General features: G+C 41.5%; 1 protein-coding gene across 3 annotated transcripts; it reads right to left on the bottom strand.

Moving 5' to 3' along the window:
* Positions 1-1,875: 1,875 nt before the first annotated feature.
* osr2 (odd-skipped related transciption factor 2) lies at positions 1,876-6,113 on the bottom strand. Of its 3 annotated transcripts, none has more exons than XM_071470371.1 (4): positions 5,859-6,113; positions 3,204-3,893; positions 2,752-2,851; positions 1,876-2,366 (listed from the first exon to the last, which is right to left on the bottom strand). In XM_071470371.1, the coding sequence occupies exons 2-4, from the start codon at positions 3,854-3,856 to the stop codon at positions 2,292-2,294; spliced, it is 828 nt and encodes a 275-aa protein (XP_071326472.1). In that variant the 5' UTR covers positions 3,857-3,893; positions 5,859-6,113; the 3' UTR covers positions 1,876-2,291. The 3 variants fall into 3 exon arrangements, with proteins under 3 accessions (XP_071326472.1, XP_071326470.1, XP_071326471.1); XM_071470369.1 differs by having other exon boundaries at positions 1,876-2,448; positions 5,859-6,110; XM_071470370.1 differs by having other exon boundaries at positions 2,133-2,448; positions 6,014-6,103.
* Positions 6,114-21,899: the final 15,786 nt, after the last annotated feature.

Genomic DNA, 21,899 nt, shown 5'->3' with positions numbered 1-21,899 from the left:
TATATTTTCTTTTTAAATGATATATTTTCATTATACATACCTGCACATCATTACACATACAAAAGCCACTTATTAGTCGCCTTTAGCCTCATACTAAGGTCACAGGCTTCAGAATTGTTTTTGTTTATTTAAGTTGATTAGAATTAACTAATCTAATTAGTTCATCACAAGATAATACAGACTTAAATATAAATTTCAGGGATAAACTTATACAAAAAATGAAAACAAACTATATACAAAATAATAATACGAATAATAATAATAATAATAATAATAATTATTATTATTATTATTATTATTATTATATTACTCATAATAATGATAATAATACCACGTAATATCTATCATTATTATCATCATTATTATTATTATTATTATGCATGTAAATAGCATTCATTCATCATCTTTTTTACATTTCCATCGTTTGTCGGTTTTGATTTTTATGTTTTGATGATGAAACATTAAGCTTTTTTGGTGCCACTGTTATTATGTAGCTCACTTGCTCTTTGTAAATATGAGCTTGCTCTGCTTTGACTTTGCACTTTGTTGCCTTTCCATTTAGAAAGTAATTAGGAAAATACTGGCCTGCAGTGCGTAATAAACTGGGTCTTAGTTAATGGCCTTTCAGCAGCAATGAGCGCCTTGCTGTTATTGTAATCACTTGTTCCAGGCCCTATTTCGAGCCCATTAAAGATAAATGCATTTTTTTCAAGCAACTAATTGCACTGTCAGGTGAAAACCAGGCTTTTAAACAAGTCCTCGGTAGCAAGTGACGGCTGGTGAAATTATGAAACAACAGGCCTGAAGGCCAACACTGAAAGACAGGGGAGGACGGAATCAGTGGGAGAGAATCTTACTTCAGCGAATAATAATAAAAAAAGATTATAGATGAGTTCATCCTCACACAGGCCGCTGCTCTGATGGTTAATATTCAAGCGCAATTTGGTCCGATCAAAGGTTGGGTGGACGAAATCCAAATCATGGAAATTATATCTGCGTTTACACAAATCTTTCTAAACCTGGGTGTTTAAATGTGACGCCCAACGCGCTCATCTGAACTGTAGCGTGTAAGTTAATATTTAAACAGCTCAGATTTGAGTTCGTGGAATCGACTTGTAGGCTCAGCTGAGTGGAATTGATATGATGTGTTCAGTAATTGTTTGGTTGATCAGGATCTGACAGAACAGGGTCTCAAAAAAACAAATATAAAAACAGCTGATTTTTTGTTTGTTTGTTTGTTTATAGTGTCATTTAAGTGATGACTTATGTGAACCTTGATATTCCCCCAAACAATAATCTGTTTCAGCTCGTCTCATCGCGTTGGGTTGAGTAGCTTTCTTTGAGCTGACGGCTGCTTCTGCTGCTTTGCAGGTCAATTATTATATCAGAGGTGATGCAGATAAAGACATGTGATATGGCTGCTAATGCGGCTAATGTAATACTAATCATCCTCTGTAGACTCCAGATACTGAAAATAATAATGGAGCTGAGACATACAAAAACACTATGGATGGCAGACACTGCTGCATAGATAATAATTATATGATCATCATTTTTATTTTAAAAAATCTTTTAAATTCTTAAAATCGATGATCAGTCTGTTTCCTTATTAATTCATTTTCTGGTCCGAAAGACTTAAACTGCTAAAGACTTGTCATTCATGCTCCCTGTTAACTGATAACTACTGGTCTACTATAAAAAGCCCAACACTGCAGCCACATTAAGCTCCCGCGGCCTACTGGCTGTAAACATATAGACTATTAACTTAATGGCCATGGTAAATGGCTTAATCTAAATATTGCTTTTGGGCTGTAACATGGTGTCTCATGTTTCAAGGCAGTAAAAACAGAAATAAAAACAGAACAAATGCAAATGTATCATGGAAATATTTATTTCTAAAATACAATTTAACATACTTTAAACTTATGACTGTTTTTGACAACTTTATAATTTCAAGGTCAGAAAAGAAAATAAAAAACAACATTATGTACATGGTCTTGATATTTACAGGTGGTTTGAAAGCTGGACGTGGCCATGGCTCCGCTGCTGTCCCACTTGAGGTGCAACCAAAATTCCACTCTACAATGTGCTGCAGTAAACGTGTCCTGATTTGGAGATTGTCTTTGAACAAAAAAAAAAAGGAAAAAAAAAAAGAAAAAAATGAGAAAAAAAAAGAAAAAAAGAAGAGGAGGAAGAAGAAGTAGAAGAAGTCTCTGACTTGTCTTCCTGCGTTTTGTCCATTGTTATTTTGTTAGTCTGTCCAGGCTAGTAGTCCTGATGTGGGCTGTGCGTCAAACTGTGCCGTCGCAAGTCACAGTTGCGCCGAAACACCTTTCCGCAGCGGCCACAGCTGTAGGGCTTGATGTCTGTATGGGTGAGAAGGTGAGTTTTCAGGTTACTTCTTTGATTAAAGGTTCTTCCGCATGTGGGGCATTTGTGGGGAGACTCCTGTTTAGATTTAAAGCAAGCAAAGAATTATTCCCTTTAATTGTGTAGAACTAAAATAATTAAATCCACTATTGTAGTTATAACTCAGACTGATTTACACAATTATTTTTATATAGCTTGTATGTGTATTTCTGACTCACATTTTTGTTTAAATTTGATCATTGCCCAAGCGCAATCGTTTTGTGAGACTCATTAACATCCCCATGCATGCAGTGGACCGTGCAGAGTAGGTGAATTATGATCCTAACGTAAGACAGTTTGGTGAGGATAACATCATGGTGACTGTTAATATTTTCAGCTTACCTGCATATGTAAGGTTTTATGGACGGCTAGAGTTCGAGACTGACAGAATCCTTTCCCACATTCTTGACATTTGAATGGTTTTTCCTTGGAGTGGATGTATCTGTAAAACAGAAATCGCACTTAATCAAATGTCTGCTCATGCATGGATTTGCTTGTAGCTTTTACAAACCCCAGAGTCACAGGGCGAAAAATCTCAACTGCGCAAGTTGTGTGTCCAACGTTATGCATTAAAGTGCTTTAGCGCCCTCATGGAGAAAGCTCCGGGAGCAGGTCTGTCTCTATCTTTAAAATGAAGAGCATGTTTTTAATTACCAGTTGAAGAGGTAATTTAGAGAAATACATATGTTTGTATTTAAACTCAGGATTGCTGCTGGCATTTTAGACCCCCCCCCCCCCTCCTCCCCGCCCCGACCCAGTGAGTAATTAATGCATGACCCGTGAATGTGTCCTACCTGTGGTCTCTGAGATGGTCCTGTCTTCGGAAGGCCTTGTGGCAAATATCACAGGTATAGGGCCGCTCGTCTGTGTGGGTCCTCTCGTGGATGAGGAGGTTGTAGGACTTAGTGAAATGCCTGCCGCAGAACTTGCAAATAAATTCCTTTTTAGTTTTGGACGGGAGCCTGCCCCGGGTGGGTTTTCTTTCCGGGGACAGCTTGCTCAGCTCGGAGATGGTTCCCCCTAGTCCCGATGCCAACTTCGCCAAATCCGCAGCTTTCGGCGGGTCTTCCTGAGTGGCAGCGAGGGCCAGGTTGGCGAAGTCAAACCTCGGCCTGTCCTTGTGAAGCGAGGGGACGCCGTGCGCAACGGCGGCTTGTTTCGGATGGAAGAGCTGCGCCGCGGCTGAGAAGGGTATCGCTGGGAAGGGAATCCTGGGGTCGACCAGACCCTGGGCGGCTGCCATCTCTGTGATCGTCGACCTCAGTCCTTGAATGTGCGGGTAACCAAGAGTCCAGTGGTTCATGTGCATAGTTTGCACCGCGCTGAGGCCGTACAGTCCCTGCAGCTGGTCAGCTGGGAAAGTGTTGACGGCCTGCAGGAAGGAGTAGTTTGTGAGCTGGAGCGCCGGGTGCAGGGGGATCGGAGCGTGCAGGGCTTTGCTCCCCATCTCGACTCAGACCTCTGCAGAGGACACGGTGAAAACCCTGGGGAGAAAAAGATGAGTGTTGTGTGTAAGTGCCACATTAGAGCCAGTAATTATGTGCTTACAAAGGCAGGGAAAGTGTGACCCTCAGTTAGTGATCATGATACAGTAAAAAGCACCTGTTTGCCTATCAACAACTATTTGTCTAACCTCTAGATTTTGTATCAAATTTCTCCAGTAATTTAATAATCACATATGAAGAATCTGTTTCCAGACTAAGGCTCAAATTAAATAATTAATTTAATTTTAAAAAAACTTGCACAAAGCATGGAGCTAATTGTGTGAATAAACTGAACAACGTGTAAAGCTGCAGCAGTCTCGTCCTTTACTGACAATTATGCGTAAAAAACACATTTCGTGCATTATAGCAAAAGCGGAGCTGTTTCCTTAAAATCAGAGATGCATCCACAGCTATTTCATAAAATACACCAGTCCTCGAAACTGTAACTAAATGAAGTGGGAGAAAAATAAAACACTGTAAATCACACATTTACTTCGCTCTGAATTAAACACAAAAGCTCATACACGGTAGCCTAATTAGAGAAGACACGTTGCTATTTGTGGCTGTAGTTGATGTTTCACAATGCAAAACAAGTGCTCTGTGTGTAGATTTGTAGAAGTTTTAAATATTGCCAGCACAGATCAAATATGTTATTGAGTGCATGAACATGAGTCAGAGCAAAACGCACAAATGGTGCCTATTAACCACAAGAAAGTTACTTTAATCTTTGCTGGAAATACATGTGCTTTTTATTTTTATGGTTGCGGGTAGTAGCCAGCAAATTTTATAGGCACTAATATTTTGCTTTTTAGGTCTGTTTTATTTCTCGCTGCATGTTTTTGTTTCCCCTGGGCAGGAGAACATGGTAGCAAATAACCTGAGGGCATTTTAACCTACATTCACCAGAGCAGTGTTCGCGTTAAAGCCAAGCAGAAACTGTCTATCTCCACAATGTGGGACACATAAGGTGAGCTGACAGTGCGAGGAATGAGAGGAACAGGTTCCATGTTTGTGGGGATGACAAGTTATGTTTTCCCACACAGAAAAAAAATCCACCGTGTAAGTTCAAGACTCCGGATGGTGAAAGCGGGACTGGCAGAGAGCCAGCGGTGCAGCAGCGAGCTGACCTTTAGATTTTGAAGGGAAAATCTATGTTTTTCTCTTTTTGGCTTATGAAATAATAAGATTGGAATCGTTTCTGACTGATCAGACCAAATCACATTTTAACATAATGTTTCACAAAGGCCACCGAACCTGAAACTTAGTGTAGTTTAGAGCATTATTCACACTCAGGGAGACGTGCAGAGTGAAAGTCCTGCTTACATGCAAGCTGTAAGTGTAAGTCAGGTCGTTCTATTTGCTTCACAGACGGACTCTTATCGCTGTCTCTACGCTGCTTTCCCTTTTACAGACGGTAGCCTTTATGGTGAAGTGTAATTTTGCAACAGAAGTCACCATACAGACACTTGTTGTTCTTTGTCCATCTGTACAACTTGGTTCAACCTGTTCTCCCCTCAAAAACCTCTGGACTTCATTAAGACTCTGTCGGCAGCCCCAGTGCCTCGTCTTGTTCTTTAAATCCCCTCTTTGGCAGAAGGTTTTACATTTCTATAGGTCGTGACAAGTCTACAAACGCGAAGGCCACTACTTGTTTCAGCGTTGTTAGGTGTTGTGGACAGAGACCAGCGATGTCAAAACATGGGTGAACCCTGACCTCAGACTGGCGATTATCACGAAGCAATAATCACCCTCAGAAACATCAATTGATTTAGTTTCTCTCCATGAAAAGTTGACTTTTTTTTTTTTTTTTTTTTTTTTTACAGACAATTTCAGATCAGTGGCTTGTAGCTCAAAGCGTAAAAGTGCAGCCTTCTCTTCAGATAGAAAGTTACAACAAATGCTCTGAGTGAGGTTGGTTCCCTTCCTGCAAAAGACTGGCATATACCCTGCCAAACACAATCTTACCCCCAATAAATAGCTGCCAAAGGTCCTGCGGTATGTCAGTAATCCACAGTAACTATAGAGGCGACGAGTTCCAATAAAGCGCCGCTAAAAGTTTTCCAAGTTCCAAGTCCATGAAACTTTCATGTAGCCATGCAGCCAACCCTGATGTCTCGGACCTTTGCAGAGATGTGACAAGTTGTGGAAAGAGACGCAGAAGTTTGGAGGAGAGACAGCGGCAGCGTGGGAGTCTCCTCCGGAGCTCGGGCTTGAAGTGTGCGTAATGCGCTCCGGTCCTTCACTTTTCAGGGCTTCGGGGCTCTGGAGTGCTCAGCCCGCCCTCCGACACGCCTCCACCCCCCGTCCTCTATCATTAACTCCAATGTTCCTCCTCTGTTTATTTGTGTTTGGATAGCAACTAGGGTTCCAGACCATAGTAGAGAAGCGTGTACAGTTCAACCTGCCTCCACTGACACCTCTCATACCATACAGCCAAGTTTGATAGGCCTACCTTCCTTTGGAGACATGACTGGAAGCGCAGGAGGAAACCCTGATCATTTTTTCCTCCAACTCCACGCTTTTGAAAACGTGCTTTTGGATACTCGAGCCGCTTACAAGATTTTTGAAAACCACTCACCCCATTTGCTAGAATGGAGGGCACATGCAAGAGCCACCACATTAAATCGTTGCATTTCATTGTGGTAAGAGTAAAAAATTCTGAGGTTTGTGACAGAGATGCAAACATCCCGATATCGGCAGCATGGTGAACAAATATAAAGTAGACAGATGAAGCCACTTGAAATCTGAAGACAATGAGCTGCTCTTTCTTCTTCTGCACAGTTTGATATTTTTCTTTAAATTGTGTAAAAGCAAGTGAATAAAACGGACTCATCTCATCGTGATGAAAACTTCGCACAGGTTGTCTGAACAGTTAATTACAATTAAATAGATGCATTAGTCTACAACACGTATCATAGAATATATTCTCCAAAAATGAACTGACATTTTATTGTATTTGATTAATTGCGTGCAGTAAAATTATCCACTATACTGAGGGACTATATTGATGAATTCAGATCAACCTCAACCAGGAAAACTCATTTATTTAAAAGCAAATTAAAAAAAAATCTTCCTCATTTTCTCATGTATCATATGTATGGATAGTGCTTATATTTTCCCCATCTTTTTAAGAATTAATTTAATGAGAAATTAATTAGACTGCTCTTTATAGACTGTGGTTTGTTTCTGGCCACAGATTTAGGTGTAAGGTAATTAAGACTTTTGACAGCCAGGATAATAGTTAAAGTCTCTTTGTGCTGCATCAACGGGGAAGCGTCTTTACGCATGATGAAAAAACGGAGGCTGTTTGTCAGTTTTTTCATCCAGAGCTAAGTCACCGAAAAGCTCGTTGATTACAGCCTAAATTTAAAGTCAAATATTTCGCCTTATTTAAATCAACGGTGAAAGGCTCTACTGATATTTCTCCTTTGAAATGTCAAATCGACACATGTTTAGTGACTTTCCCGAATAACCTGATAATTTATATGAATGACAAAGCGACTGGCGGAAAACTCTCGTTTTTAACATAAATATGCAATTCATAAATGTTCATTGCAGCAGAGCTGACAGGAGTTTTCAGCTGCTGCAGTTGCGTCTGTGCTGCAGAGACTTGGTGTCCGGAGTGCAGGTCTGCAGCGCCGCCTATTGGGACTTTAACAAAACAACAACGTGTCTCCTCCACCCAAGTGCTTGCGGCAGTGACAGAACACAGGCTGAGAGAGCAGCGCGTTTTCTGTCAACATCGCTGAAAAACAGCTTTAATGAAAATGCCTGAATCGCTGTGGAGGAATTCACGCTTTTAAAATAATCAATATTAAAAAAGGAAAGTCAATAAGTCAACAAGTCGAAGAACAAAAACATTTAAAATACATTTGGTCACTGCAGCGGATCACTTCTGACCCACTCATGCACGTCTTTCAAACCAGAGTTAATAATCAAATGAGAGCAAAGGGCCAGATCTCTGCTCATCATGTGAGAGATAACACCCAGAGCAGGCTCCTTGTCTAAGACGTTCAGTCTATCCAAGAGCTCATGTAGCCTAATTTTCGTTTTCTTAGCGCTGCAGAACATTTTCTGCACACAACATGCTTGTGGTTTTCGTTCGGTTTCATATCACCCAGGCGTCTATTTTCACTGTCAAAACACTGAACAATTGCAGACAGATTAGAAGACACATAAAACCCCACATTTTTACATTAGAGGTGATGGCGTTTTCTCTACAGATCCTTTTCACTGTGGAAATATATAAAAATGTAAACTGTGTTTATTTGTGGTCCTTGTAAAAAGGCCATTAAAACAGCCAGTGATTTTTTAATATCTCTTGGCCTGCTCTATAATCCAATCACCAGTGATTCAATTAGGATTTATCGGTGAAATCCATATTGTCGAAATTCATTAAAATCTTACATGATATGTAGAATATTCTCAGGGAGGGAAATATCGACTTCCTATGGGAACCGAGCTGTTTTGTGGATTTTATCTTTTTAATGTTCCTCACAGAACATGTTGTATATGTGACCTCTGCTTTTTATTTTACAGCCAGAGCAAATTGCACTATAGAATTACTGTATTCTTTCTAGTCCGGGTAATGTCAGAGCCAGAGAGTTAGTGCCTTGCCCTTTGGCCCTTCCCTGAGTCCCCTGAAGCCGCCATCATTCTCTACGATAATCTGACTCCCACAGAGTATCAGTGTTGCAGCTCAGTGCAGCTGCCAAGCCCGTAATGGCTGACACTCCTCTTCCAATAACACAGAGTGACAGAGGAGAGGACTGGCTGAGATTATTAATGAAGAACTAGAGAGGTCTCATGGGTTTGCACAAAAGATTCTGGCACAAAAATTCACTCAGGACTTTGTCAAAGCATAATGTATATTACTTAAAGTATTTCCTGATTAGGATTTTTATATGAAGATGGTTTTAATGATTTGTAGTGTGACATGTAGTCTGGTTAAATGGAGATTTTAAAATACAGATTCTTAGATGTTACTCTCATTCAGGCTATAAAAAAAAAATTCTCACAACAATACTTTTCTCACAATTTTTATGATGCATTCATAATGTATAATCTTCTAAGGATCAGAAATAAAGTTCAGCTAGAGGAAAAATTTAAATCAGTAGAGCTACAGTTCCATGTGTAACCGGTTTCTTTCTTTCTTTCAGCTGTCAGTAGGACAGCTATAAGTTGACCAGCTCCTGTCACTGTGCTATTAGTTCATGAATTTAACGTCCCAGCTTCTAAGATCTGAAGACTCTGCCTGTCTGATATCATGATATGATATTCAGCTCTGAATACATATTTTGACCTTTATATATCCTGTCATATGACGTCGCCTCACTTTCAAATGCTGCTCTTTACCTCTGCAATACTCACATGAAGAGTCCTTGACAGAGACGGTGGAGCTGCTGGTTCGTTCGGGAGTCTGACTGGGCCTGCTTGTCTCTTCTGTGTTGCTGTGTCTCTGTGCATATTGACAGACAGGATGTTGGGTCCATACTGTAAGAGCAGGGGGAGGTGAACCCGTGACTCTTACCTACCTACTGTGGTTTCAAAGCCCCCACATCCCCACCCACAGTCTCACTCATCCTGTCCCAGCAGCAGCTCTCAGGATGGGTGTTTTTCATTCAAAGACCCCCCACTCATACTTTCCTCAACATCACGCTTGTTTACCTGAAATTATGCACGTCTAGAAAAGGGGGTTATGCCTCTCTCTCCTCATGGCTTATTGATGTCTGAGAGTGCAATAGAATCACGCAGCCTGTTCTTTCTACAAAATCTGTTTTAAATGAATGCATAATGAATTAGGTACAGTGCACTGCAGATATTATTTCCAGACACAACACTGTCTAATTTAAATAATCATTAACAATTATTAACAATTATTAACAATCATTAACATGTTATGCCTGAAAACACGTCTGAACAGAATATCGGCAGTACGCTGTATCTAATTCAAGACACATAACTTCCCCCTCATCCCCTCCTACATTCTCACTCATCCTGTCCCAGCAGCTCTCACGATGAGTGTTTTTCATTCAAAGACCCTCGACTCATATTTTCCTCAACATCACGCTCTTTTACCTGAAATTGTCCACTTCTAGGAAAGGGGGTTCTGTCTCTCTTGCTGTTGTTGATATCTGAGAGTGAAATAGAACAATGCAGTGTGTTTTTTTAAATTTATTTTAATTGTAATTTTTTTTAAATGAATATGATAATGAATTAGGTACGGTATACTGCAGATATTATTTTCAGATATTTTTCAGACACCGCCATCACTGACGGATTTAAGTAATTATTAAGCAAATAATTCATAATTAGGAAGGATAACAGGAAAAGAGTGAATGCCTCTGCTGGATATGTAATAACATATCTGCTATTATAATGACACTATTATGCTGTTTATTCTGTTAATGAATTTAGGTGTATTAGCCATCCTATATCTGTAATTGTAATGACATCATTATACTATCACTGTTTATTCTGTGTTAATGAATATAGGTGTATAAGCTATCCTGTGGCTGCTGCTCTTTGTATCCCTAAACCTTCTGCAAGTTTTCACCAGTTAATTTAAAACATTTTTTAAAGGTATTTTAAGAAGGCGCATTCAAGCAGGAACAATTAAACAACTAAAACAAAACAAGGTGGACGCCTGAGAACATTTGAGTGATTCAGATGTTTTGTGCTCTGAAAACAGAAAACTTAAAGATCACTAAAGCTGTGTTTAAGATCTGTTTGGACATAATTTATATAATATTACTGAAATCTACTGTTGTTAACATGATGCTGATGTCAATGCAGGCTTCAGGTTCATTTCCAGAGTTTTTTTTTCTGAATTGGCAAAAGAGAGAGAATTACAGGATTAAAAAACTAAATAAATTAAGTTACACATATTTCCACCAGTTTAAATGAATTAAGTGCCTCATTGTCTTGAAACCAGATGGAGATGACATTCTGCAGAACCTCACTTTCCTGGACAGTGCAGCACAGACTGTTACTCAGTTATGACAGCCATATGCTCTGCCCTGTTGCTTTATTGTACAACATTGCCCCCTATTGGTTCACCTTCAAACTACTAATGCTGCAACATTTATGATGTATCATCATAAGCTGAGATGAGTTCATCATTGTCAGTTTTGGAAACGGCATGAATGTGGCATTAAATAGCCTGAATGAAGACGTCGGTCTCCAGGATACAGTGCGTGCTTACATTTCATTTCTGTGCTCTATGTGCTCTGAGAAAAAGGAAAACCTGTTCTATTTCGTTCTCACTTCATCTTTTATGAGAATGCACAGTATAATGTACCGATATAAATCCCACTCAGAACAATTTACATTGTGCATGATGAAAAACTAGAGGATAGCCTCATCATGTGCATGTGTGTTGTGATCAGGGACAGGGTACTGGCAGTGTGTAGTGTATATACACTGCATTCCTCTGGTCTCCTGCATGATCTCTTCTCCATCTGCTGTCCATTGCCACTCTCTTCACTGGTCTCCTGCCATCTGTTTAACAGCGCTCGGCACCTTTGCGTGACCAAATGCCTTTGCTCCCTGCAACGTCATCCACTTTGCCAGAGAGACATAGAGAAGCAAACCGCCATGATATCGTGCTCCTTCAACCAATAAAACCCACCAGTTAATGCTGCTCAAGCCCAGCACCAAATCCCATTTGTCAGCAAATAGCTTCCTTTCAGTTGTCTGTGCTGGCCAGGCACTTCTGTAGAGCTCCCTGCCATTAACATGACTTCTTTAGTTATGTGTTGTCTGCTGTGATGGCAAGCAGAGTGAAGGAGACATGAAGAGACAGAGCAAAAAGAGGGATCTGTGCATGATCATAGAGGTGGCGTGAAAATTTGATCTCTGTTAAATCATCAGCTCCTTTAACTGACAGCTTGGTGGCCTAAATATCAACACCATGCCACACATAAGTACACAAGTTCACCTTCACTAGAGTTAATCTAACTCTAGACTAGCATGTGTCTTTTGGTTATTTTGTTTTTGCCAGGTAGAATAATCCATAGGTAGAAGAAGAGGGTGTAGCAGAATTGTTTGCTCTGCCGGTCTGGTACCTGTGGTGAAATGGTGCCACTGCAGGGATGGAGTGAGGTGATCAAGCTGAAATTATGGAAGGACAGGAGGAGTGAAAGCTAGAAATACTAGGATGGAAGTGTCAAAGAAATGCTGGAATGGTTGGATGGAAAGATTTTAGAAGAAACATGAAAAAATGGGTAGATGGAAAGTGAGAGAAAAGCGCAGAGAGGAGGATTTGTGTAAACTGTTCTGACACTGAACTTTGCCAAGACTTGAGGGACAGGTAGGTGAAAGTCAGAAAGCTCTTTACTTAGATCAGGCATGGTCAGTAACAATCAAGCCATCAGAGAAAATAAAGTCTACAAATCTATAAATCTCTTCAAACCTCAGGCCGGCAAGAACAAGCAGAGGCAAAGGCTAGGATCAGGTAGGCAAGAACTACAGCTCTACTTACTTTACAGCTAAAATATAGGCAGAGAGCACCACATCACACTGTCTGAGGCATGTTCTCCCTGCTCTAAGGTCATTTTATTTCTACATTGTTATGTGATATGCTTGGTAGCCTACTATTTCTTGTCCAGGAGCAGAAGCTTCCTGGAGTTTCCACTGACCACCTGCCTAGCTCTGACCGACTGACCGACCAACCGACTGACCGAAACCACAAGCTGTTTGGGTTTTGTACAGATTAAAGAAACAAGATATAATGTGTTAATTAGTGAGCTTTAGAGGTGTTGGCAGGTGGACTGTAGGTGTATCCCCTGCTCCAAGTCTTTATACGAAACCGACACAACTGGCAGCGGGCTTTAGACTTAAATGTATAAATATAAGGCTTGGGTTAAACTGCTAGTTCTTAGGTTGTGTTGTCCGACCACACTATAAGGAGTGAAAAGCCAGCCGTCATAGTGAGAGAGGAGATGTGATATTATTAATGTATGTATATAGGAAGACATTCAGTGTTGCACTGCACATGAAAAGTAGCAGATCAATTTTCATCAAGAAATAAGAAAAAAGAATAAGGACAAGTATCTGAGATGGATGTGAATGTTGGATTGTCAGTTTCAGAAAGTTACAGAAATGGTTGAACACAGCTCCTCTGATCTGACATCAGGAAAGTGTGGTTGGAGGAGGTTTCTGGAGTGTTTCAACCATGGCACAAGCAGTTTTGAAGAAACATATTGGCAGCTTAAGAGATGTATCAATCTTCTCTTTTCCAAAGCTTTAAAACTGCTCTGACACAGTCTCACAAAAAGTTAAAACATTGACAAATATTTGAATTTACACGTATTCCCCTATGCTCATTTTTTTTGCTGCATCTCTCCTTTGCTGTTGTTTTAACATAAATTACTACACACTACACACTACCATGTATTACTTGTGTCTTTGTGGGCCCAAAGCGTTGGAGCTCACTCCCTGCTCCCTACCGTCAATGAGCTCCTGCTGGTGAGGTGATGGACAGTAAAACTCTCCCAGCACCTGTTTCCTGGCCACGCTCAAGTGTTGTTAATAGGCTGATGAGAGACGTTAACAAAGTTACTGTGGCACGCTGGAAGGATAAATCAACAGAGCGTAGAGTGTCTCGTCCAGTCTGTCAGAAGCAACGGTTTTAAAAGGTCCCAGTGACTGCTGCATCCGCCCTGTACCTGGGGTGAGATGGAAGGATGGAAACAGAGCGAGGATGGAGTGATGAAAGCAAGAGATGGAGAAATTTAACAGTGCTTGGGTGGACAGAGGAAAGGAAGATTTGATGGATAGAAGGGTGGATAAACAGAGGAATGGCAAAGGAAAGGGAAGGAGGGACAAATGACAAATGAAGAAGCAGTGGAAAGATGGAGAGATAGGTAGATGGAAAGGCTTGAAATAAGGAATGGAGAGATGAACGAATGGCTCCAAGAAGTTGTTGATCCAGACTACTAGTCATGATTTAGTGTAATCAAGCCTCCTTGAAAACATTTCTGTTGGATGAGGAATGAATAAGGCAATAGACCCAGTCATTTTCCCACATCAACAGCAACAACAATAACATTCATCCTGTGTGATTTCATATAATTTCTTTATTCCCCTGCCTTTCTCTCCCTTTGTGATGTGCCAGACATATGCACATTACAAAGAGAGTCAGGAAATGGCTTTCCACTTAAAAAAAAATGAGAGCAGATCCTGACACTGTTACAAGAAGGACCTTTGGCTGTGAAGGCCCTTTGGGAGAGCTACTCTATAGACAGGCAGTTGTCTCTGATTCTCATATAGGACAACATAATTAAATGTAACCACAAAGAGAAATATTTCCTCAGTGTGTTATCATTACTCTGCCAGTGAGTCACTGAGATGTTACCATCATAAAGGACTGAGGAGGCGATTGTTTTCCTCAGTGCTAAAAATATCGCTGTTGGCCGGAGTCCAGCCTTGTTGCTCCTCTGCCTCTCATTTCCCTCCCGCTCTTTGAACTAAAATAACATCATTTTTTTGAATGGACTCTTGTGTCATTGATGGATTTCTCCTCAAATGTGGTTTGTATTAATAGCTTGGATGCCTGTATGGTTGCATTTAGTGCGTGGACATATGCATGCATACACACAAAAACGCTTTCAGGCATTATTACACTGGCACACACACATGCTAACTCACACACACAGTGAGTAAATGTTAATGTACACAGGTGCAGTCTTTAGGGAGGTTGCTTTTGCTCTCTCATCAGTCACTCGTAATCACTTCGCTTCCAGCCCAGTAAATCACCGTCTTTGACTAATGCATTTATAGGATGCATGTTCACAACTTGTAGCCTGGGAAAAGTTTGACCACCACCAGGAATACATTACAGCTTCTGCATCCATACAGTCACACAGTCAGTACAGTCATACATTCGACTCACAGACAGGAAATATTGTTTTATAAATGTCTACTTAGTTTCTGAAATTATTTGTGCTTTTAATAGGGTTTTAAGCTGTTTACGACATATGGGTGAGAGTGGAGTTATTGGTCAAGGGGGGGCTCCTGGGCGGCTGTGGATATTGGCAGGTTGCACAGCTCCACCAAACTGGTCCTGGGGAGGTCCCAATGACCTGTTTTATATCAACACTGGTGCTTTGTCGTAAAACCAGGGGGAAGTCGAGTCACAACTCGAGTATTTGTTTGAAGCGGATGGAAAAAGTCCTGCTGGAACAGGACTATGTGAGTGGTGTGTGCTGCTGTGTCAGATGGGAGTGGAAATGCACAGGAAAACAGGCTACTTTGTCTGTACGTAGACTTTAGATTGGTGCCCAGATTCTGGTAAAATACTCCTTATACCACCGAGGAAAGAAAATCACATTCCCCCTTTACTCTTTTGGATGGAAACACTCTCTTGTCACTGGTGTTCGAATGCTGTAATTGGACGTTGTGGGGCTTGCAGAGAGAGGTGTGATGTAGTGTTAAAACTGCTCACAAATCACATATTTCTCACCTCTGTGGAGGTTCAAATAATGGCTCCAGCATTTCCCGGCCATACCACCTCTATTGCTGCTACATTAGAAATTCACACAGCACTGTCCTGAATGAAACAGGTGAAGAAAACTGCCTGAGTGGAATGGTGTTTGAATACATTTAATATTGACTAAAAGCCTTGAATTTTACTTGTCACTGTAACAAAAAATGTGTCTATGTATGTGCAGCGTGCGTCAGAGTGATGGATGGTGTAAGTGTGTTCCAGGATTATGTTTTATGAAAGTTAAAGGGCCCTGGGGTTGGTCTGCGAAGCACATAATCTCAGTCAAAGTGCTAGGCTGGATGGGCCAAGGCTTCATTATTAAACACCTATGAGAGGGCCTAGAGCTGGTGGAGGCCCCTGCACATCCACATTAACACTCTCGGGCAGCTCTCATCACACATCCTTGCCATTTGGGCATGAAATTAAAATCATTCTCAAGAATCCATTTACTACTAAGCACAAAATAAGAATCACATTATTATGCACTGACACATTTTCAAAGGGCAATCTTTGACTTCATTTAAATGTGGTGTCATGTCATTCCCTTGTGCAATCTTTCCAGTTTCTTTAGATTCTTTTCATAAGGTGGGTTTTATCTTTTAGGAGAGAGTATTAAAAAATGTTATACTTTTGGCAATATGTTCCAGATTTGATGGTACAAGTGAGAATTGGCTATAAATGATGTAGTATTGATTTCACATGTGGAATAGGACTCCTATGGCACAAGCAGGAGAAGAGGAAGGGGAATGCAGTCTTTAGGATGTTCATTGAAGGCTTTCTGGAGGCTCTAGGGGCCCGGGAGCTGGTTGCAAAGCTCTGGGAGCTGTTAAAAATACTATAAAAGTTCCATATTCACAATTATACTGACTTTTTAGATTTATAAATCTCTGCTAATGCTGATGGTGGATGTATTAGTGGTTTAAACATGGCAATTCATTGCTGCTCCCTTGGTAACAGTGCACTTGGTAATTATAAATAAGCCAATAAAGGCATTTTAATAGAACCTGGCAGAGCAGATTTGGTAGTACGTTGTGACCTGTAAAGGTTAGTTTGTAACAGACTGAAAGATAGGTAGTGCAGGGTTTTATTGTACTGCAACACTGATACAGCTGAGAGATTAAAAACATTCTTCAGCCCTTAAAGTTCATGCCATCATGTCCACGCCATTTCACTTTAATATGTCAATAATCAATATGAAAGGTGTCACTCATAGTGATGAACCCACAGAGATTTACCACTTGACTCCTCCACCCCAGCTCTGTGGAGCATTTTAGCATCTTTCAGCCTGTTGTTTTGTTTTTCTGGCTGACAACTGTTTTGATTCAGTTTCATCACATTCATAACCTCCTTTTAAGATGCAGCATGCTGCAGCTGTTTTCTACAAAAAAAGCCGTAGAAATCCTCGATGCCACCTACTCAGCACCGAACAGCGGACACAAAATTAGCAACCAGCGAGTGAGCAGAGTGGAGCCTGATTTCTTTCTCGGAAGTTAGTGGCAACCAAAAACAGAACTAAAAGGAGATTGAGTATTGGACTACCATTTGCCTTGTTGTCATGATTTCAAATGAATGCTTATGTTACTCTGTATCTGCTGGATGATTAAATCACTAACAGTATGCTAACAAGTTGACCTGTCAACTTAAATGTGATAATGTCAGTGTTGTGTTCATAACTTGCTTCTGCTGCCTCCAAGTGGCCAGATAAAAAGAATTTCCACAGGTTTGAAAAAGTTACTGACAACCTGCGTAACCTGTGAATTCATGGCGTTGTAGGAATAACAACAACTTGAAATAAAGCATTCTTTTTGTGGTCATCCATCATCGTCTATATGCTGAGGAGATGTGAAGTGGTGCAGGGAAAGGTTGCTCATGTTGAAGATCCCTCACAACTTGTGAAATAGGCTTTTGCTGTGGAGTTGAAGTACAGCACATGTAACTTTAGCAAGCTGCAGCTGGCTTGGACTGGGAAGCTGGAAATGTTTACCGTGGTCCACATGGCTAATTTGTGTGTTTTTATTTAGCTGTTGTGTATCTGGGATTTTTGGTTGGGGGGGTGGGGGGGGTGGGGGGGGTGGTGGTGGGGTGGGGGGGTATGGAATAGGGGGGCGCAGCTACAGTCAACAGATGCTGTAAAAGTGACCGCAGGGAGGAAGCAGAGACAAATGCTCCTCATTACAGTGCTGACTGCAGCCCAGTGGCCCAGTAACCAGCAGAAACCAGCTCCATGTCTATGACTCCACAGCTGGAGATCAGCTGATCTTCACTGGCTTCACTTAAAGTCAAGTCCCATTCACTTCTTCTTCTCTTCAGATGAAAACCGGAACATTGTAGCAGCCTTTGTTGTACCAACACAGGAGATATAGTCAAATTAAATATGTGGCCCCCCTGTAGAAGCTGTTGATGGATGCTGACTCAGCTCAGCCATGATCAGTTTTAAACAGTTTTTACTATCCAGTCATGCCCTGATACACTGACTGACAGCTCAGGACACTCTCAGTCTAGATTCTGCTGCAGTGCAGTGAAGTGCACCACATCTGAGGTGGTTAGATTTCATTGTCAGTGGAATTCCACATTGTTTGGACACAGTCCAGTCACATTATTCTTTTGAGAGACATAAAGAGATGGAGGAAAATATGAACAAACTGATTTAAATGCAACCACATGAGGTGCATAACAGACATTTTCAGGCCAAGTGTGGGTAACCAGAAATTCCCTCATGAGATCTTTATGATCAGATATCAAAAATCACATTGAAATGACAAGTGTAACTGCAAGCTTAGACACAACTGGCTCAGAAAATCCATCTGTCATTTCAATTAATTGTTTGACTTTAGATCATAAAGTTGTGATCATTATAGATGTTGGAGCCCTATACGCCTCAAATGCATTACATAATAACATGGATAACCTGTTTTGAACTTGTTGGGCCCTCTAAGATCAGTTATGCTTCTCAAATAGATTCTGTTTGTTTTCTCTTACATCATGTTTCCAGCTGGTTCCTGTTTCCTTTATGATAAATTGGATGATATTATTATTCATTATCTCAATTATCTTTTCACTCAGCCTAAATGCTAGAAGTTCATCCATACACTTTGTGTTACAGCACAAAGTGAGAAAAAACACATTTTCCCCAGCTCCTCCCTGACCGAATTAACAGTACAGTGCAAGCGTGTCCATTGGGGTGATTTCATTGGGCTGTGAAACCAATGTGAGCAATGTTCCTGACCCCAGTCAGAAGTCAGACAGCGGTACGGAGGTCACCAGGGGTTACATGGGGCCCCTTTGGATGGACAGGCAGGGAACTGTAAACCTGAAAAACCAGGAGCCTGAGCTCCATGTGTTTACCTCGCTGCTTTTACAAGTGATGTCACCACGTTGTAAAAAGATACAGTTCTCGACGGCCCCGTCCTTTTGTTACTATTTGAGAGAATAAACATGGGCTAAGTGCATGGAGAGAGAGATGGAAGCTGAGGACTCTGTGGTTGGAGGCTAGGGGAGAAGCAGGCTCCTGTGGTGCATGGTGAGTCCAAGCAGTTGAAGTGGGCTGCAGGGATCTGTAACTGTCCAGGTGCTGCAAGCCCGGGCCCAACCTCTGCTGGCCAAAGCCTGCTCACTGTTGAGGAGGGAGATCCTGGCTATAAATACTCAGCTATCCTGCCTTTTTGTGGACAGGTCTTCAACAGCGTCAAAAACACCAACTGTTGACGATCTGTTTGGGCCCTTCACTGTGTGTCTACATGAATCTGTGAATTATAGCGTGTCTTTCCTCTCTTGAAATAGAGAACGGAGTGAATAATGTCCTAACCTTCTGTATTGATCCTCAGAAATCCCATTTTCAAAACACTTTTCATTGCAGTTTCTTTTGAATTCCATGAGTACTCAGCTCCCACTTCATATCCCTGATCTCTTTCCTGTTAACAACGGCTCCTCTAACTAAAGGTCTGTGCGGTATTGTGACAGAAATTCTCTTTACATAAGTCAAAGCAGCGGTATAAGTGTAGATGTATGGCAGTGAGACAGCTTGTGTTTTATGTGAGCTCTCCTGGCTCAGACAGCTGTGTGGTTGCAGGGGCTGTGTTAACCTACAGCTCTGGGGGTCCTGGTGTGCACTGCAGTGGTGTAAGTCGAGCAGCCCAGATCAAAACAATGAACAAAATCTGGATATTCAGATACTGCAGCCTCTCAGGACCTTTCTGTACAATTTGCGTTATTCTGCTGGGAATCACAACTTTAAAGCTGCTGTTTGTCAGTCATTTGTCAGTAGCCCTCAAACTCCCTCTTTCTGTTAACCCCGACAAATGATGTCACATACACAGACTGACCAGACCACTGGAATACTGAAGCAAGCATTTATGCCTCTCTGGTCACTTTTCTGATGAGACCTCTGCTGTCCTGCTGCAGTGCTCCGTCTCCTGGTTCAAGTGTACTTGTATGGTTCCTTGGCTTGGAATTTTATTAGCTTTTCCCGTGCCTCAAAGAACTTGGCCCAGCCTGGTTCTCCCCGGCACTTTCCCACTAATGAAGTGCACATTCTGCTGGAGCACTTGGCCAAGTTCAGCTCCTTGGCCACCCCTTAATGGGAATTTCCCCTTCTTCCATGCATCCCTGCCTGCCTCGCTCTGTGCCATTGCCACTCTGGTGTGTGTGACTCATGTCCTGAACAGCCAGCCATCAGCCAGGGGACATTTGATTCATAAACCTTCTTACACTTGTTTGCCACTGTTGGACTGGTTGGCTGAATGTCTGGGCAACTGGCTGCCTGACTTGTTAAAGGGCTGACTTATTGCAGGAGTAGGTGGCTCAAAATGGGATAAAGGCTTGAAAGGCTGAGACACTGACTGACGTTGATCAGTGGACTGTGAGAAAAAAAACTCTGTGCGTCAACTTACTGTGATTTGGTTTAAGTCAAGAAAATATTCATCATCTACACTGACACACTGAAAACAGTACTTTCAGGTACTGACGCTGAAGCTGCAGACAGGCTACCATTTCATTTTCCAAACTTGATCTCTGAATTCAGAAAATAAAACAGGCTTTGATGGATGAAATGATTTCAATACATGACTGCTTGCTTCCACATGTTTTACAGCTCCTAAAATTAAGATGGACCACCAGTGACAGCACCTGCTGCTCCATAACTGCAAACCAAATTAAACTGCACCAATTGCTGCTTTATTCCACGAGCAGCCTCTCAGCATCTGATATTTTGGAGTATCTTAATCACTGGAAAAATAAACCTTGTATGTTTTTGTTGCACAGCTCAATGAGGATGAGATAGTCTACATCCTCAAATCAACCTTGAAGGGCCTGTGCTATCTGAATTTTATGAGGAAAATCCACCGGGAGATGAAAGCTGGGAATATACTCTGTGACAGGGAAGGTCATGCGAAACTGGCTGATACTGGCCTGGCTGGACATTTGACGGTGAGCTTTGATTCCACTGGGCCTTCCACTCTCTAAAAGTCAACATAATAAAATCAGGTCTCCCTTGGAGAATATGGCATATGATAATAATTTCTGTCTACAGTGGTTTCACCGCTATTAAATTAACCTTTGTGATGCAACACGGCTCAGAGCAGTAGAATTTGGAAGTGTTTATTTCCTCGCAGTCCTTGCTTACATTTTATGTCCAAAGAATGCTGTCGTGCAGGCAGCTATTGCAAAACTTTCAGAGCCCCTCATGAGCTTTAATCTTGTCATAATCTAGTTCTACCTTAAGAAAGCACTCCACAGCTGCCAGAGAGACATATGCTGGGGATAGAGGACAAGAAGCTAGAGTCTTCAGACTATGCAGTTAATTCCCATCATGAGTGGTTGTCATGTTTCCAAAAGAAATTTGTGGTTTGGGTGCTTGCTGCTTACTGAGGACATTTTACTGTTCCCACACTGGCGTATCTTCACTGCACTCATCTTATTCCTCTCCTATCTCCACAGCGATTGGCCAGTGTTCTTCTGAGGAGGGTCAGAGAGCAACTCTCATCTCCCTGTGGGTGGTTGGTCAGTGGGGAACTCTCTGTAGGCGATGAGGACAGGCGATATACAGTCCTGTGGCTTAACAAGTTTAATGAGGATACATGCATAACATGCAAATGATAGAAACACAGAACAATACACTGACACATGTGCACACAAAGCAGTGTGTAGCAGTCTGAGCTAGGTGTGCACACAGTGGCCTCGAGGTTAGCAATCCCTCAGGCCTCACTGGCAGGCATCCACCCTGCTAAAGCATCCTTGGGAGAGACATTGAGTCACTACCATTCCCAGGAGCAGCACTGCTCTGGGGCCAATCCTGACCCGTCACCTCCCTGTAGAGGAGGTGATAAAGGATTTTCTCCTTAAGGAGCAGTAAAAATGGCAAATTATTATTTTTAGAGACAAAAATAATGACAGATGAAATGTCAGAGAGAGAAAGCACAAAACAATCAATCTTCATCTGCTCTGCTTTAACTGAATTAAAGTGTGTTGTATCCTCTAAAGACATTCGAACCAGAGCTGATGACCAGGGTTTGGAGGTCTGC

Source organism: Trachinotus anak, unplaced genomic scaffold, assembly GCF_046630095.1.
Source record: "Trachinotus anak isolate AG129_WGS33_773 ecotype Australia unplaced genomic scaffold, CSIRO_AGI_Tana_v1 ptg000032l, whole genome shotgun sequence".
NCBI classification, from domain to species: Eukaryota; Metazoa; Chordata; class Actinopteri; order Carangiformes; family Carangidae; genus Trachinotus; species Trachinotus anak.
Note: the sequence above shows the minus strand (reverse complement) of the source record. Positions and strands in the feature narration are given on the sequence as shown.

Bases quoted from the DNA above. Each gene is read 5' to 3' on its own strand.
- osr2 (XM_071470369.1), bottom strand. From the start codon at position 3,856: ATGGGGAGCAAAGCCCTGCACGCTCCGATCCCCCTGCACCCGGCGCTC. The intron at 2,852-3,203 runs GTAGGACACATT...TCTGTTTTACAG, and splicing joins GACCATCTCAGAGACCACAG to ATACATCCACTCCAAGGAAA. The intron at 2,449-2,751 runs GTAAGCTGAAAA...AAATCTAAACAG, and splicing joins ATAAAACCTTACATATGCAG to GAGTCTCCCCACAAATGCCC.